The 19,129-nt window shown below is 53.7% G+C and overlaps 2 protein-coding genes and 1 long non-coding RNA gene across 4 annotated transcripts in view; 1 reads left to right on the forward strand and 2 right to left on the reverse strand.

Moving 5' to 3' along the window:
* Nucleotides 1-286: 286 nt before the first annotated feature.
* DCTN6 (dynactin subunit 6) lies at nucleotides 287-2,952 on the reverse strand. 2 transcript variants are annotated; one of them, XM_066996299.1, is made up of 8 exons: nucleotides 2,861-2,952; nucleotides 2,132-2,196; nucleotides 1,949-2,054; nucleotides 1,560-1,648; nucleotides 1,346-1,393; nucleotides 748-890; nucleotides 530-640; nucleotides 287-391 (listed from the first exon to the last, which is right to left on the reverse strand). In XM_066996299.1, the coding sequence occupies exons 1-7, from the start codon at nucleotides 2,881-2,883 to the stop codon at nucleotides 542-544; spliced, it is 573 nt and encodes a 190-aa protein (XP_066852400.1). In that variant the 5' UTR covers nucleotides 2,884-2,952; the 3' UTR covers nucleotides 287-391; nucleotides 530-541. The 2 variants fall into 2 exon arrangements, with proteins under 2 accessions (XP_066852400.1, XP_066852399.1); XM_066996298.1 differs by having other exon boundaries at nucleotides 287-640.
* LOC125180323 (uncharacterized) lies at nucleotides 2,928-13,372 on the forward strand. Its single transcript, XR_010831224.1, has 3 exons — nucleotides 2,928-3,034; nucleotides 4,144-6,324; nucleotides 9,356-13,372. It is a non-coding gene; the product is annotated as an uncharacterized lncRNA (long non-coding RNA).
* FRAS1 (Fraser extracellular matrix complex subunit 1) overlaps nucleotides 10,603-19,129 on the reverse strand; it is a 160,441-nt gene continuing 151,914 nt past the window's right edge. The window contains exons 66-73 of the mRNA XM_048049754.2: nucleotides 17,384-17,534; nucleotides 16,285-16,392; nucleotides 15,783-15,942; nucleotides 14,908-15,024; nucleotides 14,301-14,467; nucleotides 13,766-13,971; nucleotides 12,934-13,080; nucleotides 10,603-11,946 (exon numbers count right to left, since the gene is read on the reverse strand). Coding sequence (XP_047905711.2) covers nucleotides 11,362-11,946; nucleotides 12,934-13,080; nucleotides 13,766-13,971; nucleotides 14,301-14,467; nucleotides 14,908-15,024; nucleotides 15,783-15,942; nucleotides 16,285-16,392; nucleotides 17,384-17,534 — 1,641 coding nt within the window. The 3' untranslated portion in view covers nucleotides 10,603-11,361. The remainder of the gene's footprint in view (nucleotides 11,947-12,933; nucleotides 13,081-13,765; nucleotides 13,972-14,300; nucleotides 14,468-14,907; nucleotides 15,025-15,782; nucleotides 15,943-16,284; nucleotides 16,393-17,383; nucleotides 17,535-19,129) is intronic.

Below are 19,129 nucleotides of genomic sequence, written 5' to 3' on the forward strand. Positions count from 1 at the left end.
GTGACATCCCCATGGGGACCCACCGCCAGGTTCTGTGGTCACCAGGCCCGGTCCCACCGGCAGCAGGGCCCCACGACGCTGATGGCCCCGTTCCTGTGCCCCCCGCCCTGCCTGCAGCCCCCCCGTTGGGCCCCGCTCACGGCACGGTGAGGCCCGGCCTCCCTCTGCCGGCTGCCTCAGTCCTCACCCAGCTGCGGGGCTCGGTTGTCTTCCTGGCATCTTTGACACAACCCCGCAGGACTTTTATTAGCAGCCCCCCGGCCAGGAAGGATCACAAACCACCCTGCGAGGTGAGCCGGTTCTAGTTTATTCCCCAAACAGCACGTGTGATACTCGAGTTAGCGCGCGGGACAGACAACAGATCCAGAGCGGGGCTGAGATGCTTAGCAGGCTATAAATAAAGGACACAAATAATTGACAAAAAACATTTCTGTTTTCCAGAAGGGAATAAAGGACGCAGAGACCAGCGGCTTCCTGCGGCTGCACAGTGCTCAAAAGGACAGGACGAAATCCCCGGTCAGCGACATACCACGGGAGGCTCTCAGCTCTTGACAGGCGTGGACGCAGTCTTCACGGTCTTCTTCAGATGATGGTAATTGGGCAAGATCTTCATCAGGAAATCCAGCTGCAGCGTTTGGGGCTGGAAAGAAGTGGGCTGCGAATTAAGGCTCGGCCTCGCTGCTGCCACGAGGGGAGCTGCGGGGGACGGGAGGTGGCACTTGGCCTGGCTCCCCACGCGGCACCCACCTGCGGCCGCTCGGTCTGCACGCGGCGAAGGCAGTCGGCCCCGTAGATGACGGTGTTCTCGGGGATCACCTCGTAGGTGTTGACGTTGCAGCAGGCCCCGATGATGCAGCCGCTCGTCAGAATCACGTTCCTGCCGACAAATGCTGCGAGAGAGAGAGAGAGAGAGAGAGAGAGAGAGAGAGGAGTCTCTGCAAGGGCCGAGCATGGGCAGCCCCACTCGGAGCCGCATGGCACTTCTCAACCCCATGTCTCTGCCCTGCTTCCATCAGCCTTTCTAACTCTGACTTGGGCTTCTGGGTGCAGAGCGCAGCTGAGGTGGCTCTGAAGCATGTCCTCAAGCAGCAGCGCCACCGTGCCCACACACAAACCGCCCAGCGCCGCAAGCCAGACCCAGCTCCAGCCCAGGTGGCTTCTGCAGGCGCTCACCAGTGCGAAAATAACTTATGCAATGTAATCAGCTGCAGCTTGGGCACATCTACTGCCAGGTGATTGATCCCCTCCTGCTCCCAGCACCGACAGGAGCAAAAATCTGAGCAGGGCGAGGACGGTGAGCCTAAACTCACCTTGACTGGGGCGAGGACAGTGAGCCTAAACTCACCTTTTGACTCGATGACATTGTTATCTCCCACTTTCATTGCCTGCGAATCTACGGGTTAGCGTTAAAGGAAAATGTAAAACATTTTGCTTTGATTTCACTAGGCAAGCCTCAACACCACTTTCAGAGCACGTCCCTGCCCCTCGCACAGCGCTGGGCTGTTGAACCCTTGGGAGCATGGTGCGTCACAGGCCGCTCTGCTGTGGAGCAAGGATACAGCACCCGACTTCGAAAACGTTGTTGGTGCCGATGACCATGGGCTTGGGCTCCATCTGTTCGGTTTCTGGTGTAATATTTTCTGGGTACCTGCAAGGTAACGTGAACAAATTTTAACTATTAGGCAGCTCAGTTTAGCCAGAGGCTGAAGTCGGGCCTGTCCCACCCAACCCCAGATGGACTGGCGGGGCTCTCAGACACCGTGCTCTTGCCAAGGGCCTCGTGTTCCCACCGGGCTCAGAAGGACCTGGCACCAGGAGGTGACAAACGCCCTCCTCCTCTGGCCCGGTTCTGAAGCTCACAGCAAAGGCCAATGGCATTGGCTCCCCTGGACCAGACCAGGAGCGACCCACGGGGAGCCCCGCGCACGCTGGCCGGCTTGTCACTGACCCATTGATGATGAGCGCCTGCTCCTCTATCAGGTTGCCTTCCCCGATCACAATCGGTCCCGCTTCCGCGATGATCCTGGCCTTGGGGTGGATCACCGTCCTGGGCCCTGCAGGAACCACCCCGTGTCACCGGCGCCCTGCGGCGGGGAGGTGCTGGGGGCTGCCGGCCACGTCCTGTCCTTACCGATGGTGACGTCCCCGCGGATCTCGCTCTCCACGCACACCACGGCCCCCGGCGCGATCTTCACGCTGTGAGGGGGACGTGGGGCTCAGGGGGTGCCTGCGGCACGCGGGGGTGGCACCGTCGGGGACAGTGTGGGGTGGTGGCGGTGAGGGGAGCCCTTGGGGCGCAGGGGGGGGAATGGGGCATGCAGGGGAGACTGTTGGGGGACATGGGGGGGCTGTTGGGGGACATGGGGGGGCTGTTGGGGGACATGGGGAGACCATTGGGAGATGGGGGGACCGCTGGGGGTCATGGGGGAACTGTTGAGGGACATGGGGGAACCATTGGGAGGTGGGGGGGTTCAGTGGGACATGGGGGGGCCGTTGGGAGATGGGGGGATCATCAGGAAATGTGGCGGGCCACTGGGGGACATGGGGGGACCGTTGAGAGACATGGGGGGGCCGTTGGGAGTTGGGGGGGGCTTTAGGACGCACGGGGGGGGCTTTGGGGGACATGTGGTGATTGTTGGGAGATGGGGTCCGCTGGGGGACATGCGGTGACCGCTGGGAGCCGTGGGGGGGCCGCCGGGACACGCGGGGGCACCGAGGCGCGGGGGTGACGGCTGAGGCGCGCGGGGCGGGGCGGGGCCGTTGGGGCGCGCGGGCTCTCGCCCTGAGGGGAGGCGAGGGGACGCGCGGCGGCCCCGTCCCGTGCCGGGGCAGCCGCCGGCGGGCAGCCGGCGGCCCTCACCTCTTCTGCGCCTTCTCCGCCATGTCGGCACCGCCTGCGCAGGCGCTGGGCTGGGGCTGGGGCTGGGGCTGGGGCTGGGGCTGGGCGGGCCCCGCTCGGCTCCTCCCGGCGGCCGGGGGCCGTGGCCGGGGCCGTGCCGGGCGGCGGCAGGCGGCCCCTGGGGCCGTGCAGCAGGTGAGGGGCTCGCCTCATGGCGCCGGGTGGGGGCACGGGGCAGTGCGGGAGCCGAGCCCTCACGCGGGGCAAGGTGTGCCTGCCGCCTCCAGCCGGGATGGGAGCCGCGGGGCTGTTACCGGGGGGCGGCCCTGCCCCGCCACGGCCCCTCCTCGAGGGGAAAGGGGAGAAAATGCGATGGGAAGGGCTCGGGGGCTGGGGTGCGGGCAGGGAGATCGCCCAGCAGCTATTGTCACGGACTCAGCACAGAGATTAACGCAATTTATTGCCCGCTAGGAACAAGCCAGGGCAGCACGAAGCAAGGAGAACAAACCCAACCTCCGCACAGAGGCACGCGGGAGCCTCGGCGCCTTCTGTCCGCTCGCGGCCGCCGTCGCCGCCTCGCTGCCGCTTCCGGCCCCAAGCGGTGGCGGCCGCGGGGAGCGGCGGCCCCGGGCTCCTTCGGCCGGGTTTGGGCCCGGGCCCTGGGCTGGGCGATCCCGAGCCTCGGGCACGGAGCCGGAGCCCCGCGTGTGGGGCTGGGACGGGGCCCATTGGGCTGGTCGGGGGCTCGGCAGCGCGGCGCTGGGTGTCTGTGCCAGCCGTTGTCACAGGCCCGCCGGGCTCCTCCGTGCTCCCCAACGCACCGACCCAGCGCCACGACTGGGGGGCTCAGAACGGCCTCTGTGGGCCGGTTTTGGGGCTCAGAGTCAGAGAGCGGGTCACTCGGTTTGGGGTGTGCAGCACGGACCAGTTTCTGTGTGGTTGGGCTCAGGAACGGAGACCGTGTCAGCTGTTTGTGGGGTAAACCTTGCACCCCAGGGGCTGGGGGGGCTGTGAGGGGGGGTTGGAGGGGCGGTGGGAGCGGGGTGGGCTGGGTGTCTGGTCGTGGCGGTCCCCGAACTCTGGGACGCCGGCATGCACCAGGCCGAACAAAGTGTTCGAGATCGTCCCTGGGCGAAATGGTGCTTTTCCCCTTCCACTGCTCATTCATTGTACCCAGTGCAGAATGATTACCCCCTTACTTGTGCAATATTTGGACAATTGCGACAGTTCATATTAGTATTCAAATTATGACAGTGATTGATTTATAGCCTTGTCAAAAGAGCACTTTATTTTTTTTATACAAGCACAAGATCTAAAGAGCTTGAGCCAGAAACAAGCTGGAGATAGCCAGGAGACTTGAAGGGCTGGAAAGATCCAGGAGACATCAAGGGTTGGAAACTGGAACAAGCTGGAGACAGCCAGGAGACATCGAGCTGGAAACTGGAATAAGCTGGAAACATCCAGGAGACAACCAGGGCTGGAGCCATCCATGAACTGTAGACACAAAGAGCTCATTAACGAAAAATTACAAACCAACCAGCCTATACTTTACACCATGCAAACACAACATGTGCAGTGTTAAAGCTGTGACAGCGATTGATTTACGACCTTGTCTAAAGCCCACATTGTAGCAACAAGCACAAGCTGAACACGTCAAGGGCTGGACATGTCCACCAACTATAGCCGTGTCCAGGACTAACAGATCAATACAAACTAGGTTGATCCATGTCTGCACAACGCACAACTGCGCCATTCAATATTAATATTCAAGTTACAAAAGTGATTGATATATGACCTCGTCTAAAGCCCAGATTGGGTTAACAAGCACAAGCTGTGTTTATTTACCTGGAGCAGAAATCCAGCTGGAGCCATCCACAAGGGGGAGACAGGGAGACACAGATGTCCAGGGATAATTAACCAATAAATACAATGCAAACCAATTAGTCAATACCTAGGCAATGTACCCCCGTGACATTACATTCTCATATTCACATTACTGATTGATTAACAAACTGGCCTAAATCCCAGGCTGTTGTAACAAGCACCAGCTGTAATTACCTGGAGGCATCCAGGAGACTCCTGGGGTTGGAGACGTCCAGGGCTGGAGTTGTCCAGGAACCAGAGGCACAGCGAGCTGCAGCTGCACAGGGTGAGCTGATCGATAAACACAAACTTATTTGTCAGTATCCGTACGGTGCACAACTAAGACATTCAATATTAATACCCGGGTTATGACAGCAATAAATCACAGACATAAATGACAGACATAAATCAGGTCGCACATTAACTGCCACCACCTGAGGCTGCCAGGCAGTGATTGCTGAGCACTCACTGACAGAGCACAGGTGGAACCCACGGGGGTGTCCCCACCCCTCGGAGGGTGTCCAGGTGCTGCCCATTTCTGGCCTGGAACTTTTGTCAAGTTTTGTACTGACTAAGGGAGAACAAGACACAGCCCTCAGTGAAGGATGTGTCCATTCTGCAAACAAGACAAAGGTGGTACAACCTTCAGACTAGTGTTGGGCTGCCTGAAGTGGGGTTAAGTGTAGAAACTCAATGTGGTCGTTCCCCTCTAAGCCTTGGTGAGCAAACAAAGCATCTTTCGTTGCAAGACACGAAGGCGGGAACGAATGAACACCTAAGAGCCGCTCCAGCTGCACTTCCAGCAGCAGCAGTCCTTCGTTGTCTGTGCAGACCTGACAGCCTGACAGCCTGGCTGCTTTTTTCATATGCTCCATTTTGACACATGCTTAGAAGCATCCAGGACTTCCACGCCTCTGAGACAGTCTCCCTGTAGCTGAAATCCCTTTTTCAAGGCTGTCCAGCGTAATGTCACAACAGGGTAATGAAGTAAAAGGCTGAAGGTCTAAAGGCTCTCAGATCAAACTCAGCTGTTCTGAAATAGCCCCACATCTGGCATCCTAAACACGTGTACACGCACTGCTGAGCCTGCCTGAACTTCTGGACTCACTTTTCTACATGTAACACATCCCCCCCTTATAGTTTCCTTGCAAAGTCTCATCCAATAAAAGCTGGAGAGAAAGGGCAGTGAGGCCATACAGAGTTTGAGAGCTGGTCATTCCAGGTTTTGAAATGTCACTCACGCAAACCTTTCCACTATGCACTCTTTTCTCACCTGCATGGGTCAGAGTCTGTTTGCTGACACCCACCGAATATCCCCGTACCACGATGTCTTCCCAAGAGTCTCACTTTGGGACACTTTTGGCTTCTGTTGTTCCCATGGAAAAGACTTCTAACTTCCTACTAAATTTGCCCATCACCAGCTTATACCCAACATGTACTTTTTCAATATTGTCTTGTAGGTAAATAGCTTCACTGTGTTTCCCACTATTTCCTTCTGAGACTGAAGAACACAGAAAACTGGGATTGTGCCTTGGCACGTGCCGTACAGTCTGCACAACAGGGAGCTCTTTGCAGTTTCTCTCCTACAGAGTGTCCTCATTCAGTCCTTCAGCAGTACCTCTGTGAGTTTGTTTGATTTTAAATTCACCTTTCCTGGATGTGTGGGTTTTGAGTAATACACACTATCCCACCTCGAGTCTTTCTAATATCCTAGGGAACTCTCAAAGCCACAACCTCCATCAGAAATACTTCCCGTCGTGCTGGCCTAAGATCCTGCTGAGTTAATAATCACTCCTGCTTTCAGTGGGTTCGTAATCCCTGAGCTTCCTTACTCCCTGACATTTCTTCCTGATGCGCTCCCAGACTAAGCAGTCACAAATCGCTGCTACAACTTAAATCGTGGCCTCACGCTCAGTATGAAGTTGGAAACCATTTTTATGATTTCATCTGCCAGTGACATCCCGTCCTCTCAGCCATCCCTCACACAACACGCACTGATTGCACACGTGCCTGGGACACTGTGCTGGAGGGGACACGCAACCCCCTCTAACGGGTCTGGTGGCAGACAGAAAGCACTCCAGCTGAAGTGTGTGTGCACACACTGATATTGGGAAAAAAAAAAAAAAAAATAGTCTGAGCTGGATATATTTTGAGGGATGCTTCTATTTCTTCCGGGTGTAACCGTGGTGGAACAGGCTTCTTTTGAAAGAGGTCTTTCAAATTTCAGGGGAATTATTTTCTTCCTCAGGGCAGATGGGACTCCTCAACAGTCACAAACCTCACGATGTATCTATCCTGAGGCATATAATAAAACATAAATGCCTGAGTGTGAGACCGATGCTCCCATCGCCAGGCAAACTTCTTGGAGACCGCCTCACTTCTGCTGCAGCCAACTATGTCGCTGGCTGCAAATCGTGTCAGCCTGGAGCTTGGGGTGGGCCTGGGATCTGGAAAAGCTGAAAAGGGGTCTTCCTTGACCGGCTGTCCCCACTCTTACTGCTTGAAATGGTCCCTTCTCATTTCAATTCCTAGAGGGAATGCAGACAAGTTAGGTGGCGAACATTCGGTCCGTAGTCTGTGCCCAACAATTGCTTTCCTACCGCCAGGAAAGAAAAGAGGCCTGACCTCACCACAGAGATCTTACGGCATGTATCACAAGGACCACCGTGTGCAGGGTGTCAGCAGCACATTTACCACACGCGTTTCTCGCTGCTCGCCCTCACTGTGCCTCGCTGCACAGAGGATGCTTTGACCCACCCTAAACGGGGATGATGTTGCCGCCTCATCCTTCGGTCCCAAGCATGCTGCCAGCTCGTGTCACCTGTGCTCTGCCAGGAAGCCACCAGGGAGATGTCAGAGCTGCTGGGTTGTGGCTGCTGATCCAGGCTTCGCCCTGACGGCCTCCACCTGGGGCCCCCGCTGCCCACACACCTCCCCATTGGTCCCGGCGCTGTATTTGAGCCCTGGTTGGGGGGTCTGGCTTCTCACTGCGGTAGGGAGTGTGCTGTGGGTGCTCTTCTGCATTGTCAGCAGGGATGTTGTGGTGCTGCTCTTCTTTTCTGCCTTGGTTTGAGCAACGTTGTTGGGCTGACTTGAGTCCTTGCGTGGGTGCTCTGGGGCTACCCCTGGTGGTGGAAGCACTGCTTTTCTTTTGTCTTTAGATCTAACCTTGCTTTATTTTTGTCTTTTCGCAAACCAGTTTTGGTTGGTTCTGTCTGCATTAGCTAAGTTTGTATTAGTATGTCACTGAATACTCATTTCCTTTCTCCCTACTTACTTATCTCTTGGGGGGGTTGATCTAGATGCTGGAGCTCAGCACGTAGAACAGGGGCCTGTGTGGTGCTGTGCTGAGGAGTGCCCAGTGCATTGGGGATGGCTCTGGATTGCTGCTGCCCCCTCAGGTGTGATGGCTGGGGTGGTAGAGTTAGGTCTGGCACCTGGGGAGACAATTGTTAGCCCCAGCTCTGCTAAAGAGCTTTCCAAGGGGAAATGATGCCTAAAAAGAACAGGAGGAGGAGGCTCTGTAAAGAAGCACGTGCCAAGCAGGCACCCCCTCTGCCCCAGGGTAGCGATGGCTGCAGGTGACAGCCCCCTGGCCCCAGGGCTCAGCAGCCTGGCTTTGGGCTGTTCTCTCCAGTCCCTCCTTCTCTCCCTGCCTCCTCCCTGCATCTGCCAGGCACTGCCGGGTCTGTTCCCTCTCTGCCGCGCTGAGGCTGCAGCCGTTCTCCTCGCAGCGCTGCACTGGTGGCTGCTGCGGAGCTTTCCCTGCTGTAAGTGGGGGATCCTGGGTGAGGAGGGCGGGGGGCTGGCTGTGACCCGGGCTGGGCTGTTCCCCCCTGCTCAGCTGGGAGCTGAGGTGGAGCTGCCAGCGCTGTTAGCAACAGGTCTTGTGTGTGTGTGTGCAGGGGAACGCTGATCCCGCTGCCTGAGGTGGGGACAGGGCACAGGCTGCGTGGGGCTGCTGGTGGTGCCTGCCCCAGTTGGTCCCAGGGAGGGCGATGCAGCCATCCTGACCAGTTTGTACTGGTCAGCACTGGGACGCTGGGGTACAGAGCCTGACAGTGGATGTCTGACACCAACAGCTCTGTGGTTCAAAAGGGGGGTGGGGGACGCCCACACCACCCCCAGCAGGGATGGCTGGGCAGGGGGAGCGTCTGTGTAGCTGCTGGTAGAGGTGTATGTCTACGTGTGGCAGCCACTTAACCCTTGTGCAGGGGTCTGGGGCTTTATGGAGAAAAGCCTGCTCCCAGTAAGAGCACCCCTGGGGAAGAAGGTCAGCAGCTAGAGCCATTTGTCTCACTGGACCTGTTATTTTCCCTGACTATGTATGACTGTCAGTTTTAAAGGGCTGAAAATATTTCACAGGGTACTTGTCAGTGCTGCTAGCTAACAATTGCTGTGCCGAGTCTAGTCACTCTCGATGCCAGGAATCAGGGGTACACTTACTTTGCTGCAAACGAAGTTGCTGCATGCCTGCTATAGTATTTTGGAGCAAGTTTTCTGGTTGTTCTACCCACACTAGTCCATGTGGCACTGCTGTTAGTGCTGCCAGTGTAACTGCATTCAGAGTGAACATCAAGTGTGCACAACAATATGGAAAACCCAATCTTTAGGGGGGGAAAAAAATCATTCTTTAACTCTGTCTTTTTACAGGTACAGTTACTTTACTGTTTGGTAAAGCAGGAGCAGTTGTTATCCTTCAGTTTCAGCTATCACTTCTTGAACAGAATTGTTTTAGGAGGTAGAGAGGACTCTTCCAGTATGGGAACCCCAGGTAATTCTGATGGGGCCCTCAGAGTACAGCTGCAAAATACAACCAACAATTTTAGAGCTTGAAAGGAGAACTCCAATCACCTGCATGATTAACTTGGGTTAGGTGTAAGTGGTGGTTTCCAGTATGGATTTTCACTGAGGTCTGTGATTTGTGGTAACGTTCCAAAACAATACTACACACCGATCAGAGACAAGAGAGCACTAGGAAAGCAGGACACCTTACCTTGCCACTGAAACTGCTGGGTGCATTCATGTCACTGGTGCTGCATGCCATTCTCCTCCAAGGTTGCAGCATAAGCAGCACAGGAAAAGAGGCATGGAGAAGTACGTGGGGAACAGTTTGTTAGGACAGAAAACCAACTCAAAATCCAGGGTTTGAACCCCACAGATTACTGGGGGGGGGGGAGTTAGAGTGTGAGTGCGCAACCGCTCCCAGGACTGGAATGAATCGATGGTGTAAACAAGTCTCGCTTCAGAGACGATGCGCACCACTGAGCCAGCCAAGTGTCCCCGCCAGGGTCTGGTTGGTCTGGGAGAGCTCACGCCAAGTTTTTGCAGGGAAGCTTTTGCAGAGAAACTCTTGCAGAGATGCTCCCTTCACGTCGATCGTGTTACTTAGTTGTACCTCTTTGGTGTAGCTAAGTAACCGGGTGCACAGCAGCAGTTCCTGGCTCTGTTCATCATCAGGGCTCCTGCTGAGCTCTTCTGGCACATCTTGGATGTCCACAGAGCTTGGAGGCGCCTGGCCAAGGAGACGGCTGCCTTTGCCAGGTTGTTTGCCTGAAGTCACCTTCACGGCTGCTCCCTGGGCAGGGACATGTGGTGGCCTTGTCACTGGAGCCCGGCGTGTCCCAGCTCTGGGCCACGGCCGCAGGATGGGATGGGGGCACCTGCACGGCTGGGGAGCAGCAGCAGGGCTTGGGGCAGGAAAGGGGCCAAGGACACCCCCAGGTACCGCTCGCAGCCCCACCACCCCCTGGGGAGCTCCCCACCGACCACTCTGCTGCCACGGCCCCGTTGGATGCTGTGGGCAGGGGGCCAGGGGCCTCCCCCGTGTGCTGCAGCGGGGAGAAATGGAGGCTGAAGGCAGGGAGGCGCAGGGAAAGGACACCCCCATCACGCTCTGATAGGTTCATACTCAAACTTTACTCTGCAGTGCGGTGAGATGTGACAATTAGCGCCCCATGTGACAATTCATGTCCCTGCCACCCCCCACACCCCCCCGCCACGAGCACCACTGCAGCAAAACCCCCACAGGGCTGCAGCCGAGCTGCCAGTGCCTGAGGCTCAGGCAAAATGAAACCCAAAATCCCAAAATACTGAGCACCATGTTTGCAAGTGGGTTTTCTGTCTAGTTTTGCCTCATTTTAAGAAGCAAAGCGAGTCACCCTGCCTCTGCTATTACACAAGGATAAGTTGCTTTTCTTGTTTTTGCCTCGAGGAAGGTGGGAACTGCTCCCACGTGCTGCAGGCACACAATGGGGTGCTCAAGGCTCAGCAACACAGTGCCACAAATGCATCAAGTTTCCCAGTGATAGCTGAAAGCGCTGCCAGGTCCCGCGTGGAACCACTGTCTCTTCCTCGTGAGGGCTGAACGAGGCCCTGCTGCAGATACGGGCCTCCTTCCCTGGGGGACTTCTGCCCCGGCAGCATTTCCCCCTGCTCAGATATCAGCACAAACGAGCTGTGTGCGATGAGGGAGCTCGGTCGCAGGCAGAGGAGGGGGAGCCTGGACTGCTGCTCATCACACAAAGCCAGAGCCACTCCTTTTCTCACGAGAGTATAAAAATATCAGCATAGTTTTACTTACCTTTTGCTTTTCATTTTTGTGTTTTTCTTTTTTACAAGTTATAAAAAGCTTTTAGAAAACAAAAGTATGTGCTCCATTAAACTTCTGTTCCGTCGTGCAAGTTGTTGTGGACTTTGACTTCTAAGTTCACCTGCTTCACCTTCCTACCTTTCAGGCTGGAGACGCCCCCCGTTTCCCTCAATATGTTGATGTTCCTCACGGTGCAGTACTGGCTGTTCACCGCCTTCTCCGTGCCCTTGGGCAGCTCCACCTTGGTGTTCAGGGGATGCTCCTCCAGGGCAGCTCGGGCAGCCTCCCGCTTCCTCTGCAGCTTCCGACACCTCCTGGTGACGAGGCAGACTCCCAGAAGCACCAGCACCAGCAGCATGACGGCAGCGAACGCGCTCCCGAGGGACGCGCCCGTCTGCGATAAGGAGGCTGCGACCACGGCCTCCTCCATCTCCAGGATCAGTGACTTCATGTTGGTGCCGTTCTTCACCTGGTCGCCCTCGTTGTCGTAGATCAAGGAGTCGTCCAGCACCAGCCTCCCATCGCCGTCCACCACGTCCCTGCGGCTGCGTTTCACGCGGTGAGCCAGGGAGCGCTGAACGCGAGGCCCTGCGATGCTCTCCGGGCCGATGATGTAGATGACCTGAAGGTACCACTGATGCCCAGCTTCCACCTGTGAGAAAGGGGAGACGCACACAGGAAGCCTTCACTACAGGCTTTAGATGAAGCAATCTTGTTTGGTAAACACAGAACTTGATGCATTTTTTCCCCATTTTTTTGATTCATGCAAATACCAGCAAAAAAGCTCAGTGTGCTTTTATAAGCACCAGCAATGATATTTATCGCCAGGTGAGGCGTTCAGTCTTCTTGCCTGCTTTTGGCAACTACAACAATTAATTCAGGAACATTTCTAACCTGCCTTTTATGAGCTTTTTTCCTGAGTCCTTTGAAAAAAGCCCTAACCACCAGAACAAACTCCTCGTCTCCATTTTCTGTGTGGGAGTTTGCTTCTGAACTGGCTCCACTGTTAACTTATGGTGTGATCCTAGGAATGCCACAAAGTCACTTAAGCCAACAGCGGTCACCAGGTTAAAAAGAGGGCCTCTCTGGGGAGGGACCAAAAAGCCTCAGAATCTAGAATTCTGCTCTCTGTGGAGAGCTTCCTTTGTGTCCCATAGGTTTCTGCCCTGATCAGCCTGGCTCCTCCGAGGCTCGTGCTAGAGCCAGCTTCCGCGCACAGACCGGAACCGCGCCAGAGGTCACCTGCCCTTGCGAGTGGGAAGGGGAACTGCAAGCTCTGAGCTCTGCTTATCCCCAGAGCCACAGACAGCACAGCTTATGTGCCTCGCAGCTGGAAGGAACTCTGCTTTCTCACCTCACATTTTGACTGAGGCAAATCAAGGAAAGGCCTATTACAACATGATCTGCAAATGCAGATCACAGCAAGTACGTGAGTCTGCCTCGCTTCAGGGAGACTTTGTTGCGGGTGAGTGTGAGAGGAGAGCCAGTGCACTGTGTTGCAGAAGGCTGCCAGACTCACCCTAGCATGAATTTGGTTCTTCTAGGCAGTGTCAGGCCCTGGGCTTGTAATTCCCAAAGCATTTGGAAAGTCCTGGAGAGAGAAGTTAATTTTGGTGTACCACCACCACTCGGTACATACCTTGTAGAGAGCATCCACCTTCAGAGTAAATCCGTCGACTCCGGGCATGCTGCTCACTGACTGAAACTCGGGCAGCTCAGAAGCGAAGTGCGCGTCAAAAGGCACATCGTGGAAATACTTATCTGTCACTTCGGGCTGGTTTCGGTCCTGGGAATCAGAGCGGGAGCGCGTGCTGTCAGCATCACGCCCTGAACAGACAGCCTTCAAGGGCTGCTTCAGTGGCAGTGTGAAGAAAAGCAATGCTAATTTGCAAATGTTAATTTGAAAACATGCAATTAGAGCTGGATGCAGGCTGGGAGGTAGTTGTAGCTTTATACAGCGAAGGAGAATTTCTGTGTAGCTGGTAAATAGATCCTCCTTTATATGCTGCCAGTCCTGTCAATTCCAAGCCATGGTATAAACAGAGATCACGAGAATTCTTAAAAGCTTGGTACACCCATTTTTTTCTACCTCATTTGTTTTTTCTTTAGACTAAAAAATACTCGGGGATAAAGACTGAGGAGAAATTGGCCTTATCTTTACAGACTGGATATGTCTGCCCAGTGCTACAAAAAAGCCACTGCGTTTCACTTCTCATCCCTTTGTAGTCTGAATTTGTTTGTGCTAGGGGAAAAGCAAACACAAAGCAGAAGCAGAGGAGAGCTCTGCAAGCAAACTGTTTCAGTAAGGACCCCTCTAAGTGCTCCCTGATGTGCAGCCCCTCCCCAAAAGCAGGCATGTCATTTTGCTCACAGGTCCCTTAGGTTAGCAAGAAGCTAAGAGACAAGACTTATCCAGACACAATCGCACGTAACGCTCCACGTTGTGTTTTTTTCCAGGGCAGAAAACTTACCAAGAGGAGAAATCTGTGTTTCAGGTGCTTGTTGGGTTGAATGCAGCCATACTGGGGCCCCTCGTTATAGACAGTTCCCGTTGGGTCAAAGAATGGCACGTAGCCATCCTTGCCCGTGCACAGGTAGACCTTCTCCAGCTGCAGTTTGTAAGCGGCGTTCAGGTTTTGTTCGGGGTTCCAGAGCACGCGGCCATACAGGATTTGCCCTGGGGAGGTTGGGAGAACAAGTCAGGTTAAACTCTCCATGGGACATCAAGAAGGCGGTGACAAGAAGCCCCACGAGAGAAGCGCTGTGACAGCCACAGGCGTCAAGCTGCAGGTGGCTGTGGTTTTGCACATATGCATGTGCAAATGACCGAACGCTCTGCCATGAGCACATTCTGGTCCTGGTATCACAGGGCTGTGGATGTGCTCCAAATACCATCTGGTGCTGTAAAAGAGGCAAAGCCAAATCTGAGCTTTACCCTCCTCTACCACAGGAATGGAAGTTCTGAAAACAGGACCATGCCAGGAACAGGAACGAAAAAAATCCTACCCTTTGAAAAAGCCCCTTTGTAATCCATTTCTGCCAGAGACATTTCGGATTTGGTGGGATCCATCAGAAACACCTTCTCGTTGTTACAGAGCTGAAACTCCGTGTTTAGGGAGTAGACAACGGGAACTGGGCGGTTTGTCTGCTGGAAGGCAATCGGGATCAAAAATCTGAAATTGGGATGGGAAAGGAAAAAGGTGAGGTTTGGTTTGGACACATCTGAAGTTATGTGCTGGTGACCTGAAGTTACACCTGCTTTACCTTTCTTCCATCCCGCTTTTACTGTTTATAGCCCAGCAGTCCATACGACACTGGTTTTCAACACAAGCTTACATGTTTCCCCTCACCCTGCCCCATTTTCCAGTGCCAGGCCCTGCACAACCAGCTGAAGCCTTCTGAAAACAGGTTTTGGTTTTAATTACATCTAGGACAACCAAAGACTACGCAGGCTTCCACAGCCCCATGGCTGAAAACCGCGGGCTGAGACGTGTGACAGCCCAAAGGGGAGGTTCCTGCCCTCGCCATTCTGCTGTCACAGGCTGCCTGGGACCATGCAAACAGCCCAAACCAGCTGAGACTGGGTTGGGAGGTGGCGATGGTGCCTCCTTACCGCTCGGGAGCATGAGCCGTGCAGGGCAGGGGCTTATCTCCAGGCTCTATCCACGGCTGCGTGGGCTGCACAGTACAGGGGATCAAGAATATTGTGTACTCTCCAGAGTAGTCCTTCCTGAGAACAGAGAGGAGACACTGCGGTCACCAAACCAGGCTCCAAGCCATTCACCCAGCTGATGTGTTTGCCTAACATGCACGGGTTTTGAATTAGGGAAAGCAAGCAGGACAGTGTTTGTGGCAGGACCTAACCCAACCCCAGAAACATTCGTGTACTCCAGCAGGTGCAGGAAGGATGAAATTGACTGACAGTGTTTAATTTGACCCTCTGTGCAAGGAGCACAGAGGAAAGAAGAAACAGTCACAGACAGAAATAATAATAAAAAGGATTATTTTTTTTTTTTTTTTAAGTGAACCAAATATTTCTAGTTCTGGACATACCTCTCCTCCAAGGAGGTTAAGTTGGTTGGCACTAATGGTTAAGTGAGTTGTGAACGTGAAATCCTGCTTTCACTTGCAGACTGCAAGAACCACCTTGAATACGCTGTCACCCCGGTATTTACTTACACATACACACTAGCTAATTCCTAGAAAAATGCCTTTACAAGATGAACTGTTTTTTTCCCCCTACTCACACAACTGACAGAGCAGTGTTTCCAGCAGTGACAGCAGCACGCTGTGTGCTCTAGCTCTGAACCCCTAAATAAAGCTGGCTCCTGGCCACTCCATGCTTGCTGTGTCTGTGGCTGCTGAAAGGGCAACAGGGATTGTGCTCTCTGGCCAGGATTTGAAACTGCTCTGCTGCTGCTAATTATGTGCACGCTGATTACTTAGGAAGACTGTTAGGATTTGGGAAGCTGAGCCCGCTGTCCTCACCTGTTATAGGAGCTGGTTGCTCTCCAGAGCTGGTAGGGAGAGTCAAAAGTCTGAGCGCTCCACAGCAACTGCAGGTCAAATTCGATCCCTCCCAGGTGGTCTGGAGTCACTAAAGATGACTTCACATCGGGCAGGCTGTGGTGCTCCATCACAAAGAGCCCTGTGGCGAGGACAAGGAGGTGACAGCTCAGGCAGAGTACTGGGAGACCCCTGCTGCACACCTCAGCACAGGGGGACTCCAAGTCTCTCTTCAGGAGCGACTTCAGAGCCTGCTCAGAGCACCAGCTGCTGGTGCCTCCCTCCCATCCAGGTGCAGTTTTTAGCTTTCAGTAGTAGCAGACTGGCTAGAGGAAGTATTTCTAGGTCAAGAGGCTACTAAGAGGAACAGCAAACTGGCTCTCGGGCAGAAATATTCCCTTTGAACACGAACGCTGTCCTTGGTCATGGCTTGTTTTCCTGCCTGAGTCTTCAGAACCGATCTGTATTTTCACAGTGCTCTCACCTCTGAACTTGGCCTGGGTCTTGAACTCGATAACCAGCCGTCCGTCCTCACGGATGTAGATCCTGATTATCTGCAGTCGGGCTGAAAGGACGCTGTCCGTCTGAATCCCTGTGTGGTGCAGCAAGAACAGAGTCACTGGAGAAGCCGTGTGGCACAACAAGTCCTCAAGTGGGGTCTGTCAGCCCTAGGTAGCTCCAGAAGCAGCATTTGAGAGAGCTCCAGAAAGGCTCAGTTTGACTGGGAACACCCTGCAGTGTGTCAGTTATGATTTCCTCCATGGTCCACACGTGCTGCGTCAGTCTCACTCAAGCCTTAAGGAAGTAAATACATGAACTTCCCCTTATGTGCCTTGAATGTACCTTGTTTTACACCAGCTATACACCAAGGTGGCTGTTGTGGATGACTGCTTCTGGGTACTCCTGGCCATAGCCCCTGAGCATCCCGGGTCCCTCCTCTGGGATACTGGGCATCACCACCGCCAGGGTGAAACCCAAGGTGCCAACAGGAGCAGCAATACCCCTCAAGGCTGCAGGCACACAAGCTCCGGATATTGTGGGAAAGAAAGATAAACGAGCTGGAAATGGGAGACTCCCAGGTGCAGGATAAACCACACGGACACAGTGATGGCAGGTCTTGGATATCACCACCAGCAGAGGACAGGAACGATTCAGGGCTCGCTGCTGGCAGTGCTGGGGGTTTAACCACAAAGGGGTCACGATAGGAAAATCCCACCTGTGAGAGCCAGGAGGCTGAGGGACCCGACTGCAGTTCCCACAGCCGCTGGAAAGTGTTGGAGAAATCATGCCAAATGTCCCAGAGGGAGCAACCTTGGCCTGGCTGGGGAGACCCCTATGAAGATGTAGCTCTTTTCCTGCAGTGCCTTAGCGACGACGGTTTCCACTAACAGAGAGGCCGGGGGCAATGACAGCTCCCTTGCCAAGCTTTCACAAAAGCAGGCACTCCTGGACTCAGCCTGCATACCCTTTACTTCAGTGAGCACTACCCAAACTCAGGACTGCAGTGGCAGTGCAGAAACTAAGAAAATCGAAAAACAGAACAAAGAAATTCTCCTGTGCCCCTTCCAACGCCTGGGACCTACCTGTCCTCCAGAGAACAGTGTCGTAGAAAAAGGAGAACTCCATCTCTGTGTGATGCTCAAGAGAAGCCCAACCTCTCGGTGCTGTCACGTAAATGTAGGACACGTAGAGAGGGACGTGGACGGTTAAGAAGGACTGAGCAGAGTCCCGTACCTGTCAATAAAACCCAGTAAGTGGTCATGCACTTCGCAAAGGAGAGTCACTGGCCTGGACTCACAGCACCCACTTCATTCGTGTTCTGCTCTGCCAATAGGGAAAGCACGTAGATGCAAGTCATTTTGCCTTCCCCTTGGTGCCTAAACTATTCACTGCAGGAATACAACATCTGCATCCGCATTGCAGACTGCAGTGTAGTGGGGCGAGACACACATGCATTGAGGAGAGCAGCACGGGTCACTGCACGCTGTTGCACCTCCGAGCATCCTCGGCACCCCTGCATCATATGGGCTCTGTGGCACAGACAGGAGCAGGCTGGAGAATGCTACTCTCCCATATCACACAACAGGAATAGATTTGTAAAAGGTTGTTTAGAAAAATGAGTGATTTTTGTTTGCATTAACTGGATGATAAACATGTAAGTTATGTCCCTGACCAATAGAGAGCAGAATTTTGGAAAGGGCTCAAAGCAGCCCTCTTCCCCCTGGAGTCTAGGAGGTTCTCTGCTCCCACTGTGAACCTGAAGTTCAGTAAGTGGTCGTGGAAACCCTCACCGGGCTTCTCCAGAGAGGCAAGAAAGCTCAAGTTCTAGTCCAGGATCAGGTAAGAGCATATGCATCACTCTAGACCCCATAGTGTGTGGAGTTGAGTACCTGCAATGCACATAAATGAAGATGCCTGCAGTCTTTTGGGGCATCCCAAACTCATTATAATGCAGGAATTTGCAATGAAAACAACTAGCTGATATGCAAAAATGTTAGCACTGGACTGTCATTAACGCACCTGACAAAAGGAGCTGTGGTCACAACTTCACCTCAAAATTTTTCCCATTTAAAAATAAGCGATTCTGCTTGCTCAGAACTGCCCCTAGGAGCACCTGGTACACCACAGCTCTCCAGCTGCGCATACAGCATTTATCTGTGGAGTGCAGCTGCACTCTGCAAGCCTCCGAGACAGCTCAAGAAGAGACATGCCAGAGGGGCTGGTGCCAGTCTCCACATACTAAATTATGCAGCTGCTTGATTCAAAGAGCTTCTCTGGATCTGTGCAAATAACTGAAGCTATAACGGGAAAGTTAGCAATCTACTTCAGACCAGGAGGAATTAAAATAGATTATGTTGGCCATAACATTCTGACTGGGAATTCAGTACAAGAATCTAACGCAGACGAGATGCTCACTTGAGAGAGATGTACACGTATAATCCATCCACGAGAGGGCAGTGAGACACATCTTAGTAGCAAAAGCTACTGTTTTTTACAGGAGAGCGTTTCTGGCTTTTGGTCTGTCAGGTAGTTAATTAAGACATTACCTAAAAACTCCTATGACCTGCCTCCACTGAACCCCATTGAGGAGTACAAACTGATGGGCCTCTGCTCTGCTCTTTGCTCATTCATATTGGCTATGAATACAGTCAAAGTTGTAAAAGAATAGAGCGCAGGTGTGAATGTTCTGTATTTCTAGTATACCCTTATGTTAACAAAAAATATTTTACAGGCACTCTAAGAGAATAAAGCCCACGTCACCCCGACCAAAACAAATTAATTAAGTGCATTTCACAAAGCACTATTCTTCTCTTGCTAAAAGGGGAAAA

This window comes from Anser cygnoides, chromosome 4, assembly GCF_040182565.1.
Source record: "Anser cygnoides isolate HZ-2024a breed goose chromosome 4, Taihu_goose_T2T_genome, whole genome shotgun sequence".
In the NCBI taxonomy this organism is placed as follows: Eukaryota; Metazoa; Chordata; class Aves; order Anseriformes; family Anatidae; genus Anser; species Anser cygnoides.

What these genes read in the sequence shown, in the direction of transcription:
- DCTN6 (XM_066996299.1), bottom strand. Translation starts at nt 2,883, where the DNA reads ATGGCGGAGAAGGCGCAGAAGAG. An exon ending in CCGCGGGGACGTCACCATCG is followed by an intron (nt 2,055 to 2,131) that starts GTAAGGACAGGA and finishes TGGTTCCTGCAG; the next exon opens with GGCCCAGGACGGTGATCCAC. An exon ending in CGTTTTCGAAGTCGGGTGCT is followed by an intron (nt 1,394 to 1,559) that starts GTATCCTTGCTC and finishes GCTAACCCGTAG; the next exon opens with ATTCGCAGGCAATGAAAGTG.